Raw genomic sequence first — 14729 nt, forward strand, 5'->3', positions numbered from 1 at the left:
AAAGGAAAAAATCACAATAAGTTACTGGAACTTTGGAGACTGAGTTCCTTTTGTTGTTGAATTTCTTTAGACAATTGCCAGAAATTCTCACCCAGAAGTGCTTGCTAATTGCAACCTCAGCTTCCCATGCGCGCCTACAATATTTTTAAATTCCCAACAACTCCTGGGACACACAGGGGCCCTTGCAAAAGAGGCCTGGCCATTATGCTTCATTGGTAGCATCCTCTGCCTACAAGAACTTCCCGCTGTAGCTTATTGTATCCTATTTGAGAAGCCTGAAATTACCGTGAAACATAAATTACAGAAACTTTCCATTTGATGCTTGTCATTGCGTTATAAGAACTGAAAAGCTCACACACCTATCACCTACCTGGTCCTCGGCCTCGCAGCTTATCAATCCTGGGTTTTACAAGTACGGGGATGGTGTCCAGCTGGGACTCGGGCTACTCACCACGTCGCACGCCCACAGCCAGAGCCCGCGGGGACCCCACTCCGCGCGCGGCCGGGGGCCGGAGGGCGGGCTGCGCGCGGAGGCCGAGCCCGGGCCGCGCCTCCCGCTGATTGGCCGCGCCCGGCCCCTGGGGGCGGGCTCTCCCCGCGCTCGCCCGGCCCGGGGTGGCTATATTGGCACCGTTCCTGCTAGGTCGAGTCGCTTCCTCGCGCGGAGCTGGATCTAAGGAGCGGGCTTCCGAGGGCGGTGCGGGTGCAGGAAGCCGAGCGAGGCTGCCGAGAGCGAGCCGGGGGCCGCGGGGCTGCAGTGCGATGAAGCAGCGGCTCAGGGAGCGGAGGCCGGCGGTGTGGCTAGACGGGCCGGCCCGGGGCCGGGGCTGCTGCTCCGGAGGCTGCTGAGGCGCCGCGGCGGCCGGCGCGCAGAGCGGCGGGCAAGAGGGAGGAGAGGCAGCGGAGCGCGGGGGAAGCCGGCTGGGCGGCCGGCGGCTCGGGTTGGCCTCCCCTGTTGGGATCCCCCCGGTGGAACCATGCGGGTGGCCAAGTGGCTGACGGGGCTGCTCTACCAGCTCTCGCTCTTCATCACCAGGTCTTGGGAAGTTCACTTCCACCCCAGGCAAGGTAAGGTCACCGCGGGGCGCCTTCAGCAGCTAGGTGGTGGCGCGGGGCCCGAGTGGGACAGGCGGACCGGAGGGGGGTGAGCGGCTCAGCCTGTTGGGTGACCGTGGCCCTGCAGAGGTTCTCGGGACTCGCAGATCCGTCAACCCCAAGCATCCCGAGAGGTTGCTGCTGTGCCGGGTTTCGAGGAATCGCGCGCGCGGCGGGCACATCTCCCGGGAACACGCGGTGGGGGCGCGTGTGGCAGGGTGGGGCGTGCGCCCGGAGGACACGAGTTGGCGACAGCGGGGAAGCGAAGAGGGACGGGGGAAGGAGGTGGGCTGCTCAGGGCCCTGAGTGTCAGGCTCTTTGCTTGGGGAGGGTGGAGCAAGTCGGGGTGTGGGAAAAGCAGAGCGTGCACACTCACAGGGCGCACGTGTGTGTGTGCGCGCACTCGCCAGCATGTGTGCATTTGTTGCGCCCCCGGGTGTATTGGGACCTGGGACCGTGAACCTTTGATGGGGACGTTTGGTTGAAGCAGTTTGGGGTGGGGGAGTTGGAAACGCGTGGGAGCTCAATGGCCATATCGCTGTGGTTGCAGAAGCCCTGGTGAGGACACTGGCCTCCTACGAAGTGGTGACCCCCGCGCGGGTCAATGAGTTCGGCGAAATGTTCCCTCAGAGCCACCACTTCAGCCGGAGGAAGCGCAGCTCGGAGGCGCTGGAGCCCACGCCATTCAGGACCCACTACCGCATCAGCGCCTACGGGCAGCTCTTCCAGCTGAACCTGAGCGCCGACGCGGCCTTTCTGGCCGCCGGCTACACCGAGGTGCACTTGGGGGCCCCCGCGCGCGGGGCAGAGGAGCGCAGCACGGCGCCCCCAGACCTGCGCCACTGCTTCTACCGCGGCCAGGTCAACGCTCGGGAGGATCACACAGCCGTCTTCAGCCTCTGTGGAGGCCTGGTAAGCGCCCTCGGATCCCTTGGCATCTTCTTGGGATCCAGTAAAGGGCTGCGTTCAGGGAGCCGGGCATTGAGTTTTTCCACGTTTGGTAGTTGGTGACCCAAGAGTGGGTCACCAAAAGGATTAACATCTAGATTGAACCCAAGCCAGAGGCCACTCCTTCTTGCAGTGGGGAGAGGAGTTTGGAGCATCAGCATGTCTACCTGCTGAGCAAAATTGACCCTTCGTGCAAAGCTGAGAGACTATCTCTTGAAAGTGTCAGGTGCAGGGTTAGTGAGTCAGGGAGTGGCCGTATGGGATCTCTGCGCCAAAGGAAGTGTGATTTCCAACAGGAGGGCAGGCTATCTCACTCAGACAGCATTTCTGATCACCTATGGAGGCAGAATCCCCTGAATTTTCTTAAATTTGTTCCTTGAATTTAGAATGGTAGAAAGAAAACAGAACGAATACACACAAAATGAAAAGGTTTGGAAAGAACCAGTTGTTTTTTTTTGATGGTATGGGGATCGCCATTAATCTGAAGTACAGAACAGGGAAGAGATTGAGTCTGCCTGTTTAAAATTCATTGTGTTTAAAAATGGAGAGTAGGGGCCGGCCCACTGGCGTAGTGGTGAAGTTCGTGTGCTCCACTTCGAGGCCCCGGGTTCGCAGGTTCGACCCAGGGCGTGGACCTACCCACTACTTGTCAAGCCATGCTGTGGCAGGTGTCCCACATATGAAAAACAGAGGAAGATGGGCAGAGATGTTAGCTCAGGGCCAATCTTCCTCACCAAAAAATAAAAAAATAAAAATGTAGAGTATCTATGAAGTCCTGGTGCCAGCAAATGAGAAACGATCATTAGAGTGACAAGAGTAAAATATGGAGACTGTAAAAACCTCATTGCAGAGAAGTGAAATATCTGGTGTTTCATTTCTCTCCCTCTAAAACAGAGGTTCTAAACCTTTTTTTTTTGCCATGAACTTCTTTAGTCTGGGGAAAACCAGGACCTCTTCTTAGTATAATAATTCTAAAATAACATACATGTTATTTAATTGGCTTCCTTTTAAATACTAACAGTTACCAAAATGTTACAAATGTTTGTGGTGTCATAACACATACTTCTTTATTACTACATTAAATGATAATATTTATTGGGGAGGAGTCTATTTGCTACCATGCTTTTGCAGTGGTAATGAGCATAAACAATCCAGATAGCTACATCAACTCTGTGATAGGAAAGTATCTTTTTTTTTTTTTTTTTGGTGAGGAAGATCAACCCTGAGCTAACATCCGATGCCAATCCTCCTCTTTGTGCTGAGGAAGATTGGCCCTGGGCTAACATCTGTGCCCATCTTCCTCTACTTTATATGGGACGCCGCCACAGCATGGCTTGACAAGCGGTGCGTCGGTGCGCGCCCGAACCTGCGAACCCAGGGCTTCCCAAAGCGGAGCGCGCGCGTGCACTTAACTGCTACGCAGGCAGGCCCCAGGAAAGTATCCTTTTATTGATAACAAAGTCACAACGTCTGTGGTTTTACCTCCAATGATAATTGAGGGAAATGTTAAGTATCAGAAGTTAGTGAAAATAAAGATGAGACTTTCTCATCCTAGTTCATGGAACCACAGGTTAATAACGCTTCCGTTAAAACAGATATGAGCTCACTTCATCATTAACTCCTCCCAAAAATATATGTTCAAGAGGAAACAACAACTAGGAATTTGGTTATGAGATTCTAGTGTTCTTCCCCAGTATTTTAGTAAACATCATACTTGATATCTAGTAAAGTATTCCCAAGTAAACATCAACACGGTTTGTTCTTTGATTAAGTAAAAAACTGATAACTGTTTTCTTCAGGCCAAATGTAATTCTTGTTTTAAGGTTAATTGATGTAAGGTGTCTTCCCGAGTGTGTGTATTGGTCATTACTAAGTAAATATGTGAAGTTGCTTAGCTCTTTTTCATGCTATTATCTTTAGCTACATTTACATGGAATGCCTTGAACAATTTCCTTCCTTTCTGCTGTGGATAAATGCAAAATGCTTGCAACATCAGAAGGGCAGAAACACACTAATATTTGCGTAGCCACCTATACATCAAAAGAAAGAAACATTCTCTTTTCTAGAACCTTTCAAAATATTTAGTTTGTCTGGAAAATTCTAAATTTACTATCACAAATTTGTCATGGTCAATATGTTTTCTTGATTTAGTATTTTACAGCATGGAAAACCATTCCAGATGGGAAGCATTATTAGGAGTGATGTTTCTGCTCATGTTGATTCATAATGTTGGCATACTTCAAATTATTATTCAGTATCCCCTTTTTGAAATCAGAAAACAGTTGGAAATGTTTAGGTCTTAACAGGAGTTCATCTTTTCCTGCCACTGTGTCTGTTTGGATATAGTTGTCTAAGTTATTATGGGTTATTAATCTGACTTACATATGCACTTTGCTTTTGGTTAACTTATTGATATTATCAGTTTAATTTGATTTAACATTTAAAAACTTATTTTCATAACTATGTAATTCAACTTTATCTTAATTGTTTTTGTTTTTGTAAGGCTGCATTGAGGGCATCAGTCATGGTAGAGAGAGAAAATTTCCAGTAATACAGCAAATAATTAGAGGTACCAGGATCTACAAATATTTTTCTAGTAGTGTGATCATGACCAATAAGTCTAAATTACTAATAAGATTAGTGACATTTCTTTGATTTTTCTCAATTTTGATATTAGCACTAAAGCAGATATTAGCTATATCTTTATGTATTTTATTTCTACTCCAACTCTATCGTTAATTTTCTTTAGAATAATAGTTTCATCAGATAGCAGAACTTCTGATAGGTTTTAGAGTCCATTTGTCATTATATCAGATATAATTGGATATATCCTCATTTTAGTGTCAGATTAGTCTTTAGATGTGGATAAAATTGTGGTACCCACAACCTGGACCAGCTGATGTTTGCAAGGTTGTTTGCAGATCAACCTTGATCCAATGCCGGGGAAGTCAGTAATGCTAACCTACTGGCCTTGCTCCTGCTTGCTTTCAGACTTATCTTTGTGGCTTTGTGTATGCGACTGTGATGATCTAGCTTTGACCTCTGCCAGTTCGTTAAACACTAAGGTTGAGGTTTACTGAAGGATTTTTAGAGCCAGTCTTATTAACTTAGAGTTCTCTTCTTTTTCTGGTTGCTCTTTGCTTTGTTTTAGTTTTGCTTTTAATTATGAATGGATGGTATACTTCATCAAAGGCTTTTCCTGAATATATTGAAATGAGCATGGGTTTCCTCATTTTTTCTGCTAACGTGTGTTGTCTTATACATTGCTGGATTCGAGCACACGTTGACCATTGATAATTGACCCCATGCAGGGCCGTAAAGTGTTCTGAGGTCTCTGTATTGTTTGGGAGGAAAGTGGGGAAATTGTACTGTTCTCCAGTTCCTCTAATCTCTGATGTCTTTTGTGTCTTAGTCTCTTTGCGTCTTTTTGGCACCAGCTGCTGAACTCTGCACCTGAGAACTTGTGACCTTTCTTCTTTGCTCAGTCTAGGCTCGCTGACTCCTCCCCTCCTGGGCTCTCACTGGTGCTGCATATCCCTCTGAGTTCTGGCTGCAACAGCTATTTGATTTCTTGTCTGACTGATGCATTGTGTAGCCCCCAGACACAGGGTCACTTTGCTCCTGCTGCAGCACCCTGCCCACGTAAGGTGGTTTGGTCATGCTGTTGGTAATCTTCCAGACTCCTCAAAGGGTCTAAAACCCTCCATTCAACTCTCCTTGAAAATCAAGGGGAACTTGGTTCCTCCCTTTGCCAAACCCTGCCACACCTCTAATTTTGGTATGTGTGTGGGAGGAACCTTTTCAGAGGGTCCCTTCTCTGAATCCCGCATACATGCGGAAGCATTTGGCAGTACCCTTAAATTTTCTAATGTGTCTTCTGTCTCCAGGATCTTAACCCCCCCAGTGGAGAAGTTAGCACACATGCTTCTTGCCAGCTGTTTCCTTTGCCTCCATCACCCATTTCTTCCTGGAATCGTCTGAGTTCCCCATTCACATCTCATTTAGTTGACCTGTTCCCCTTCCATCTTCCCACTTGAGGGAGCATCTACCTTTCTTTGATGGCTATTGAGGAATGTGACTTTTAGAGGAAGGGAATGAAAAACTAATATTTTCAAGAGATACCTCCCTATACATGCAACCACTTTAAAAAACTGACACCCCAACGTATAGATTCCATTTAATTGCTGGTGTTGCATTAACCCCAAACATGTGAACTAATGTTTTCTTTTAATTTCTATATGGTTAATTTTTTTCTACTTTTAGAAGTCTTGGTATGTATGTGTTTCGCTTGCCCTAAATCACTGAACCATGACTAGTTTTGTTTAGTTTTAAGTGCTTTGGGCCCAAGAGCCAGAAGGGGCTAAGAGTCTGCCAGAAACTTTCCTTGTTTCATGTCTGTGTAACTTTTGCTTTTCTAATCTTGCTTTCTCTGCAATTTTTCTTTTATGTATTTGTCACATACTTAAAACATTTCTAAACAGATTACTTACATATTTCTAAAATCTATAGTAGATAAGAAAATGGAGCTGAATCATAAAATTACCTATAAGTAATATAAAGGTTAATGAAACTGTTTTTTAGTCCATTGATCACTCGACATTCTGTGACAGTTTATCAGGACTTAAAATCCCTACATTCAAGTCTAAACTTCATTTTCATGGTCATCATCTACTCATGATGTTGATAATCTTGCCAAAGTAGGTCAATATTTAATAAGTTGGCATATTTTTGGTGTATACTTGTCAGGATGGCATGTATAAATTGTACAGAGGCTATTCTCAGCAACTTCTAGGCCTCTGCTAGCCCTCTTCTCATATTACTTGGTGGATTCCCTTCTTCCAAAGGCCCTCAGGGACTAAGCTGGCCACCTAGACTGTTAACTTCACTATTTCTTGGTGGGATTTGAAGTAATGCAGTCTTTTTGGTTGAAAAAAAAAAAAAAAACAGCTTCCAGATGTCATAAAACCAGACACTGCATCTGGCTTATACAGTACTCTCGCAGAGTAGCTTGCAGTGGCTGTGTGTACTTTTTTGAAGTTTCTCGTCAGAACCATTCTGTAGTATGTCAGGCGCTAATGCCCTCTGATTGAGTTGCTTTGGTAACTTCTTGTTCGGACAGGAAATAACTGTGGAAACTATCAGTAGTCTTTACTGGTTTTTTGTCTATTCTGGGAAAATTTTAGTTTTATTTTCTAAACTTCCTATTTGCCCAAAATTAATATAGCCCCAGATCATTACACATGCCATTCTGTATTCATGTTGTTGGAAAAATTCATAAGGACTTCCTTTAGTCAGTCATGTACTCAGTCAAATAACACTAGGGAGAATTTCTTATGCCTCTACATTTAAGATTCTAGTGTTGCTTTAGGTCCTCCGAGAAGCAGATGGCAAGATGAGATTAAATGTGCAAGGATTTTACTGAGGGGAGGTGCTTGTGTTAGAGAAAATAAGGAAAGAACAATGAAGTCTGAAACAGGTGGAAAGAGGATGAAAATGTTGGGTAGAAGCATCCTAGGCTGCTGGGCAGTCTAAGCAAGGGTCAGCAAAGCCTGCCTTAAGCCACATTTGGCTGGGGGAACAGTCCTCTGCCTCCTAAGAGTGGGTTTACCCTTAGTGTTCTTGCCACACTGACTCGCTCTGGGAGTAGCACTTGGAAGATATGGCCGGGGCACAAACACTGTGATGGACTTCAAAGCTCAGCAACTGGGGCCCTTGGTCAGTTATGCTCAGCATTCTCAGGGCCTCAACATAGTGACATCAGCACACACCTCATGAAAGTAGTCTGTTAAATGCTATTAAGAGTACAGAAAGTGCTGTGTGAACTTCCAAGAAGGAGTGATTAAGAGCCTTATGAGACCTGTGCTGGAGAAGGCTTCTTAACTGGACTTCGAGGGATGAATAAACAAAGGTGGAGATGAAAACTCAAGGGCGGCTTGTGGGTCTGTGCAGCTGAAAAGTACGGAGGATTAGGAGATGAGGGTGAAAGGTAAGGTTGAAATCAGATTAAGGCCTGGAATGCATTGTAGAGGAGTGAGGGCTTAAACTGTAGATGATGGGTCTGATGTGTTAGAAGGGGTTTCCCTTATGCAACATTGTGTAGAGTACAGGGGAGGCAGTGAGTCACTGAGAGGACCATCATTGTTGTCTACTATGGTAAGGAAGAGAAGTCACTTGAAGTAGTGTAGTTTAGTGGCGAAGGGGAAGAGTGGGTGCTTATGGAAGGTGTACTACTGGAGAACAGCGGTTCTCAACTGGGGGCAGTTTGCCCCCCCAGGGGACATTTGACAATGTCTACAGACATGTTTGGCTGTCACAACTGTGTGTGTGTGGGGAGTTACTGGCATCTAGTGAGTAGAGGCCAGGGATGTTGCTAAACATCCCACAATGCATGGAACATTCTCCAATAAAGAATTATCAAAATGTCAGTAGTGCTGAAGTTGAGCAACCTTCTAGGAGACCCATTAGAATTTTGGGCCGTAAGAGGAGGAGACCAAAATGGTTCTGATGACTGACTTAAATGACTGAGTGTTCCAAGAAAGGTAATGACAGAGGAACACGTGGCAAGAAAGAGATAATTATTCTAAAAACATTGGTTTGATTCTATCATAGGTTTACTTTAATCTTCATAATTGTTTGAATTTATATTTACTCTTCTCTTTGTCTAGAATGTCCTTTCCCTTAAGTTTCCCTTAAACTCCTACCTATCCTTCCAGATCCATTTTGAGCCTTCCCTTCTTTTCCCTGATCTTATTCTAGACAGAGCTGCCCAGGCCATCATTTGTTCTACCACTGGACTTTCTCTGTGTCACACATTGAATTGTAGTTATTTGTCTACATTTCTATCTCATTTATAGATTTTTAAGTGTAGGGATGATAGTCATATTCATTTTAGCACCCAATACAGCATACAGAAATATTGGATACATACATGAATGGAAGGAGCTAAAGCAGCTTTTAATATGTGCCAAATAATTATGCTAGTTCTTCTTTACATCAGTCATTCAATGCAGGAAAATTATTTTAGCAATTTTAGTTGAAGCACTTGGGCATATTTTAAAAAGTTTTGTATAGATTAAATCTTTTTCAGATGACATCTAAGCTAATTGTGTTCCATTTATTGCTTCATTCGTGTGGGCTTACACTGCACCCTTGTTACTTGTGGCTTTATTTCTGTTTTGCTTATAACTGTTTTCCATAGAATATATTTAATTAAGCTGTTCAATTCATATTAATATTCAGAGAAAGAAACAGATCATTCTTTTTCAACAAATACTTATTCACTTATGTACCTACCACTGTTAGATATTGGTGGTACAGTAATATCCTTATTACAACAGTATTTATTAATTAAAAATACTCATGACCTATATAAATGCTCTATTCCTGTAGTAATAGCATGGAGAAGGCATACTGGCTCTTGATTGCTTCAGTCCCAAGGTGACACACATCACTTCTATGTACATTCTGTTGATGAAAACTGGTTGCCTGGCTCTACCTGGATGCAGAGGGCTGGAAAATGAGGGGCAGTGATATGCCCAGGAGGAAGAGAGGGGAATACTGGTGATCACCAACAGTTGTTATCACAGACCATCCTTCTGTTCACCAAATATCCCTTTGCTCTCCCTATAGGACATTTGGTCCTGTCCAAAACGTCCATGGAGACATTTGATCCACGCCAAAAGGTCCTTGATATTTGGTCCTGTCCATTACATCCATTGAGACATTTGGTCCATGATTCGTTAAATAATACAAACATAACTTTAAACTTTATTTACCTTATTTTTGTAATTCATGATGAATTTTGTATTTCATTTATTCTTATTCTTCTTCATCATGAAGTTCAGCAGGGTTACTCTTAAACCAATGAGCAATTGCTCTCAAAGATGTATTGACCTGATTATCGGCTTTATATTTGTCATATCTGTTAACAATTTCCATTATAAGTTTGATTTCATCAGTATCATTGTGAAGTTGGTGGCAGTATTTGAGTGTGACCACCAAGAACCTGGGTGATAACTTGTTTGTTGCTTTGTTCTTCATCTTTTAATGCTTCAGTAAATCTCCAAATTGAAGGATGATGCACCACTATCAGCTTTTGAAGTTTACTATGCCAGCCTTCCACTGCATTGTGTGTCCTATGATCGCTGTTCAGTACTGATGTATAAACATTCCAAGTTTCTGGTGGAAATCTTGGAGCTTCTGGTCTTCTGCTTCTGCCGTGCCTTCCATGGACATACACTCTCAACGTAATCCATTAGGTCATCTAAATTTTCTTCATTCTCCACAGTGTATTCAAAAGTTTCATTTACATCTTCCAAAGGTGCAAATAGTCCAAACAACAGGGATGCACCCTTATGGTGGTGTTACTTTCCATTGTCATATATTCACGAGTTAGACCCAAAGAAGACATTTTTTTGATTGTGAAAAGCAAAATAAGCATCCTTTTGCTTATGCATTTGGTAGGAGTAGTCAAATCATATTCATATTTGCAATCTTGAAATGCATCATGCACAATGAAGGGTTAATGTTGAGATTTCTTTCTCATGTAAATGCAAGTATTTTCTCATATCCGTAAGTGTCTCCTCACTTTTTCATTGTTAGTGCATAAATCAATGGCCTAGTATAACCCAATACACCATGCACAGTAAATAACAGTGAACTATGTTGGTACCATCTTGAAGGTGCCATCACTGGATAATGTGGTATCAGCACTTGAATAGTGTCATAAGCTGTGTAAATAAGAATTTGTCTTGAGCACTGGAATTGTGCATAAGAAATGGTTCTCCACGTCTGGTCACTTTATACTCCTCTGAAATTTCAATTCTGTGCAATGAAGTTGGGTTTAGAGGTTGATGTCTGTTTTGAGTTCTATTTACTTGCCTCTTTAATGATTTCTTTCCGATAGAGTTAACAGGACCTCTTTATGAATATCACGGAGAGTTCTTCGAAGTACCTGTGATAGTGTTGCATTTGGTTCTTTGTGTCATTTTAACCTATTCAGGGTTTTCCTTCCTTCCCATTCAAACCAATGTTGTGCTGATGTTTTCTTGTCCCATCTTGAATGATTGTAATGTTGTCTGAATCCTGACTAGGTGTATGTTGGGTATTGCCAGTTCTCCTCTTCATGGCACCAGTCCCTTTTACTCTAATTTCTGTTAAAGGAATGGAAATGGTAACAAAAACCATTATAATTCAACAATGGCTTTTCTTCTTGTGAGTATACTATTTCTGCCATGTTGTATTGAGAATTTTCAAATAAAGATGTCATATTGCCAAGCAAAAGAAGGAGGGTTATTTTTTTCTTTTGTAGTGGTCTGACCGATGGTCACTGGTCTACTGGTAAGGGAAACGTTACTAGTGTCTTATTATGGATTTGACACCTGGTTTGGCTGGCCTGGATCAGCCAGTAGGTAGACATTAGCTGAGGGTGTGGTTTTCCATGTTGATTGGTAGGTAATTGTGGGAGTCACACCCACTAAAACCCCTCCAAATAGTAGCAGACAGTTCTTGCAGTCTACCGTGATCATACCTCTCGACGACATCAATTCAGGGAAAACACAGGCCATTAACCCTGGGAGATGGGATAGTTTTGGTGGGTGGTTAATTAGATGCCCTGTATCCTTCTCTTGGCAGCTATTACACCAGACAGCTATGTGTGGTAGGAGAGTCATGCCTGTTCTCGCTCCACTGAGAATGAGAGAAGCTCTGTAAAGTGTTTATATCAATGTGTTTGCCACCCATTTTACTTAGTGGCTTGACCAGGCTCCTCCTTTCAAAATCAGCCCTTGTTGGATGACCCAGCCACATCCAACCAAATACCCAGTGACACATTAATGCACCATGCATCATGAGATCCCATCCTCGACTTGTCGTCTGTGCATTTCTCTGACTGTAGAACTCTCCCTCAGTACACATAGTTAATATAAATCCCACTCTTCTGTGAGATTTGAACCCCGCCCCATCTAACCCCATGTGCCATAACCAGCTAGGCTACTGAGGCAAGAATTGTTATTGGCAATACAGCCACAACACAATTATTGGAGCAATAAAACATGATAGTATTTTTTATATATTAATCTTGTAAACCAAAAGTATAAATAAAGGTAATGGGCTATTTGAACCCAGGGACGTTTTCTATGCATGGATGTTTTTGACAGGTCCGAATATCAAGGAACATTTGGCATGGACCTTATATGCTCATGGATGTTTTTGATAGGACCACATTTCAAGGACTTTTTGTTGTGGACCAAATATCTCAATGGATGTTTTGGACAAGACCAAATGTCCGCTAATTTTTTGCTCTTTTTCTACACATTAAACATACTCATCTTGTCTACAAGGAGACAACCCGGCAAGGGCACTGTCTGGCTCAAAGTCCAGGATCTCTGGGTAATGCAATCTTCTCCACAAAGTCCAGATATGGTTCTCTGTGGTTTAGCAACTAATGAATTAAAAAGACACATTATCTGTACCTCTCTCAACCTAATCTTAACTTCCTGCAGAAAGAAGTGGAGACACCTAGTAGTCACTGACTTATAGCAATTTTGGACTCCTGGGGAGGGATTGTGGAGACCCACTACCCGGGCAGGAGGAGAGTTCCTTGATTACCTTGATTCATCTTTCTGGGAAGTCCACCAGTCACCACGGCCCCTGGTTCTGCTCTCTGGGAGAGTCTTGCCTGTCTTCCTCCATGGCCATGTCTAAAATAGATTCTGGGGAGGATGCTGGCTGGGGGGGGCTTCAGGAATGCTGGGGTAATTCTGAGGGTCTATAGGTTACTTTACAGTGAAAGCAGTCAAGGCTTCTTTAGACCATGCTCATGGCTTCTTTGACAATATAATCGCTCAAAAACTTAGCTGACTTCTGTTAGCAGATCAAGTTTGATAATTGCTTCAAGTTAGTTTCCTGTGACAATTGCCAAAGCCTAAAATGCGTTTATGTTAAATCTGTGAATGCCAAGAATCTTGTAAAGAACAAACTTTGAATTCTCATCTTACTGGTAAACCAAATAAAATTCCATTTGTATTAAAGAAGAGCAAGATTACAATATATTTTAACCTTTAGGAGGGCAAAATACAAAGGGAGACATAACAAATGAAAAAAATGGATGTATTTGCCTAAATAATAATTGAAGAGTACCATATGTCAAAATAACTATAAATAAACTAAAAGATAAACCAGGAAAATATATGCTATAAAGATGACATATGGTCTGGCAGGTGTAAGGCAGTGTCCCTCTAGATATTATATGTATATATCTTTAAGTAATATTGATTTATAACATTTTGACAATATATCATGGACATTTCCATTATAGTACACCCACAGAGTAGTTCTTAATGATTTCTTGTTTTAAATTTCTTATCGTTATAATGATGTTAGGTTTTACGTCTTCACAGATAATTTAGTAAGAGGTTGGAAAAGGCTGTCCTGAGAAGTACTACCCAGACCCCACAAGAACGTGGTCATTTCTTTGACAGTTCTCTACTTTTAGCGAGTTCATATGACTTCAAAAACACCTCAGTGCCTACAAGAAAGAAAGATTTACGGAATTAACTCCTTGTTATTGGTGTTGCTGGGACACTATTTGAACCTGAGTTATTTGGCTACCTAAATCTTGGATAGATGAGTCCCGAGTCTTTCTTATTTTCTCGATCCTCAAGGGCAAGGACTTGGTGAGTGAGCAGTCTCTTTTTAGGTGAGAAATCAGCAACACACTTCCTCTTTGTCTTTTCTCACTTTTATACTGGAGATCTGGAATTGTCCTGTGGAATGGGGAATAAAGCATGCTGCTAGAAGAGAGAAGAAAGAGTCATCTTCTTAAAAATCTTACAATGAATTTTCTGCTTTAGGCTTCTGGAGCTAATTATGTTTTCATATGTTTGACTCATTCATTCAATGTGTGCTTACATGTAATACACTATTTCCTAGGCATGATCAGTGGTGTTATAATGAGGAATTGTCAAGGAGAAAAACCTTTTGCATTGAACAAAGTAACCCAAAATAAGAGTCTCAGAGTTAATCTTCATGACCTTTTATTACATGACAATTATACTCTGCCTAGGGTAAAAAGGATGGCTGTAACATCTGTTTTTAGTGAAGAATTTTTCATCCTATTTCAAAATACATTCAATTTCAAAAGTTATTGACATCATTTTAATACACACTGCCTTTCTCAGGACATTAGGTAGATAGAATTATTTCTATTTTGTTTTACAAGTCATGGAACTGAGGGTCCAAGATATGAAGTGACTTGTCCAAGGTTCCATGAGTGCAAACCAAGGACTCATACTCAGGCTCTGTCATTACAAATAGCGTCAAACTGATTCTCATTATATGACTTATGATTAAAGGTTGAAAAACTAAAGATCTTAGTCTTAATGGTAGTAATTAACAGTGATTTAGCCCTTAAGTGAAAATCCAATTTTATTAGTAGTTGGGAGCTATTGGTTACTCAAATAATTTCTCAATATAAGCTCTAATTGCCTTGTTCAATAGTACCTTATTTTTGAATGTTTTTCTCTAGTTACCAAGGCTAATGTGATAACTGTAAAAGATTTGGGAAAAGAGTCCAAACGGTTTATATTTTGTACTTGTTGTTTTTACCCTTTAATGAAATCTGAGAGTACGTTATTGGTTGTGGCTGTAGTACGTGTGTTTGCCATGTATTTGGAAAAAATATATAT

General features: G+C 42.4%; 1 protein-coding gene across 2 annotated transcripts in view; it reads left to right on the top strand.

The window, feature by feature from the left end:
- Nucleotides 1-661: 661 nt before the first annotated feature.
- The window catches only part of ADAMTS20 (ADAM metallopeptidase with thrombospondin type 1 motif 20), a 180449-nt gene continuing 166381 nt past the window's right edge, over nucleotides 662-14729 (top strand). For both annotated transcript variants that reach the window (XM_087442544.1, XM_004428909.3), the window contains exons 1-2: nucleotides 662-1068; nucleotides 1646-2007. In XM_087442544.1, the coding sequence (XP_087298670.1) occupies nucleotides 978-1068; nucleotides 1646-2007 (453 nt within the window). In that variant the 5' untranslated portion in view covers nucleotides 662-977. The remainder of the gene's footprint in view (nucleotides 1069-1645; nucleotides 2008-14729) is intronic.

This window comes from Ceratotherium simum, chromosome 17 (genome assembly GCF_057802395.1).
Source record: "Ceratotherium simum simum isolate JZ-2026a chromosome 17, ASM5780239v1, whole genome shotgun sequence".
Taxonomy (NCBI): Eukaryota; Metazoa; Chordata; class Mammalia; order Perissodactyla; family Rhinocerotidae; genus Ceratotherium; species Ceratotherium simum.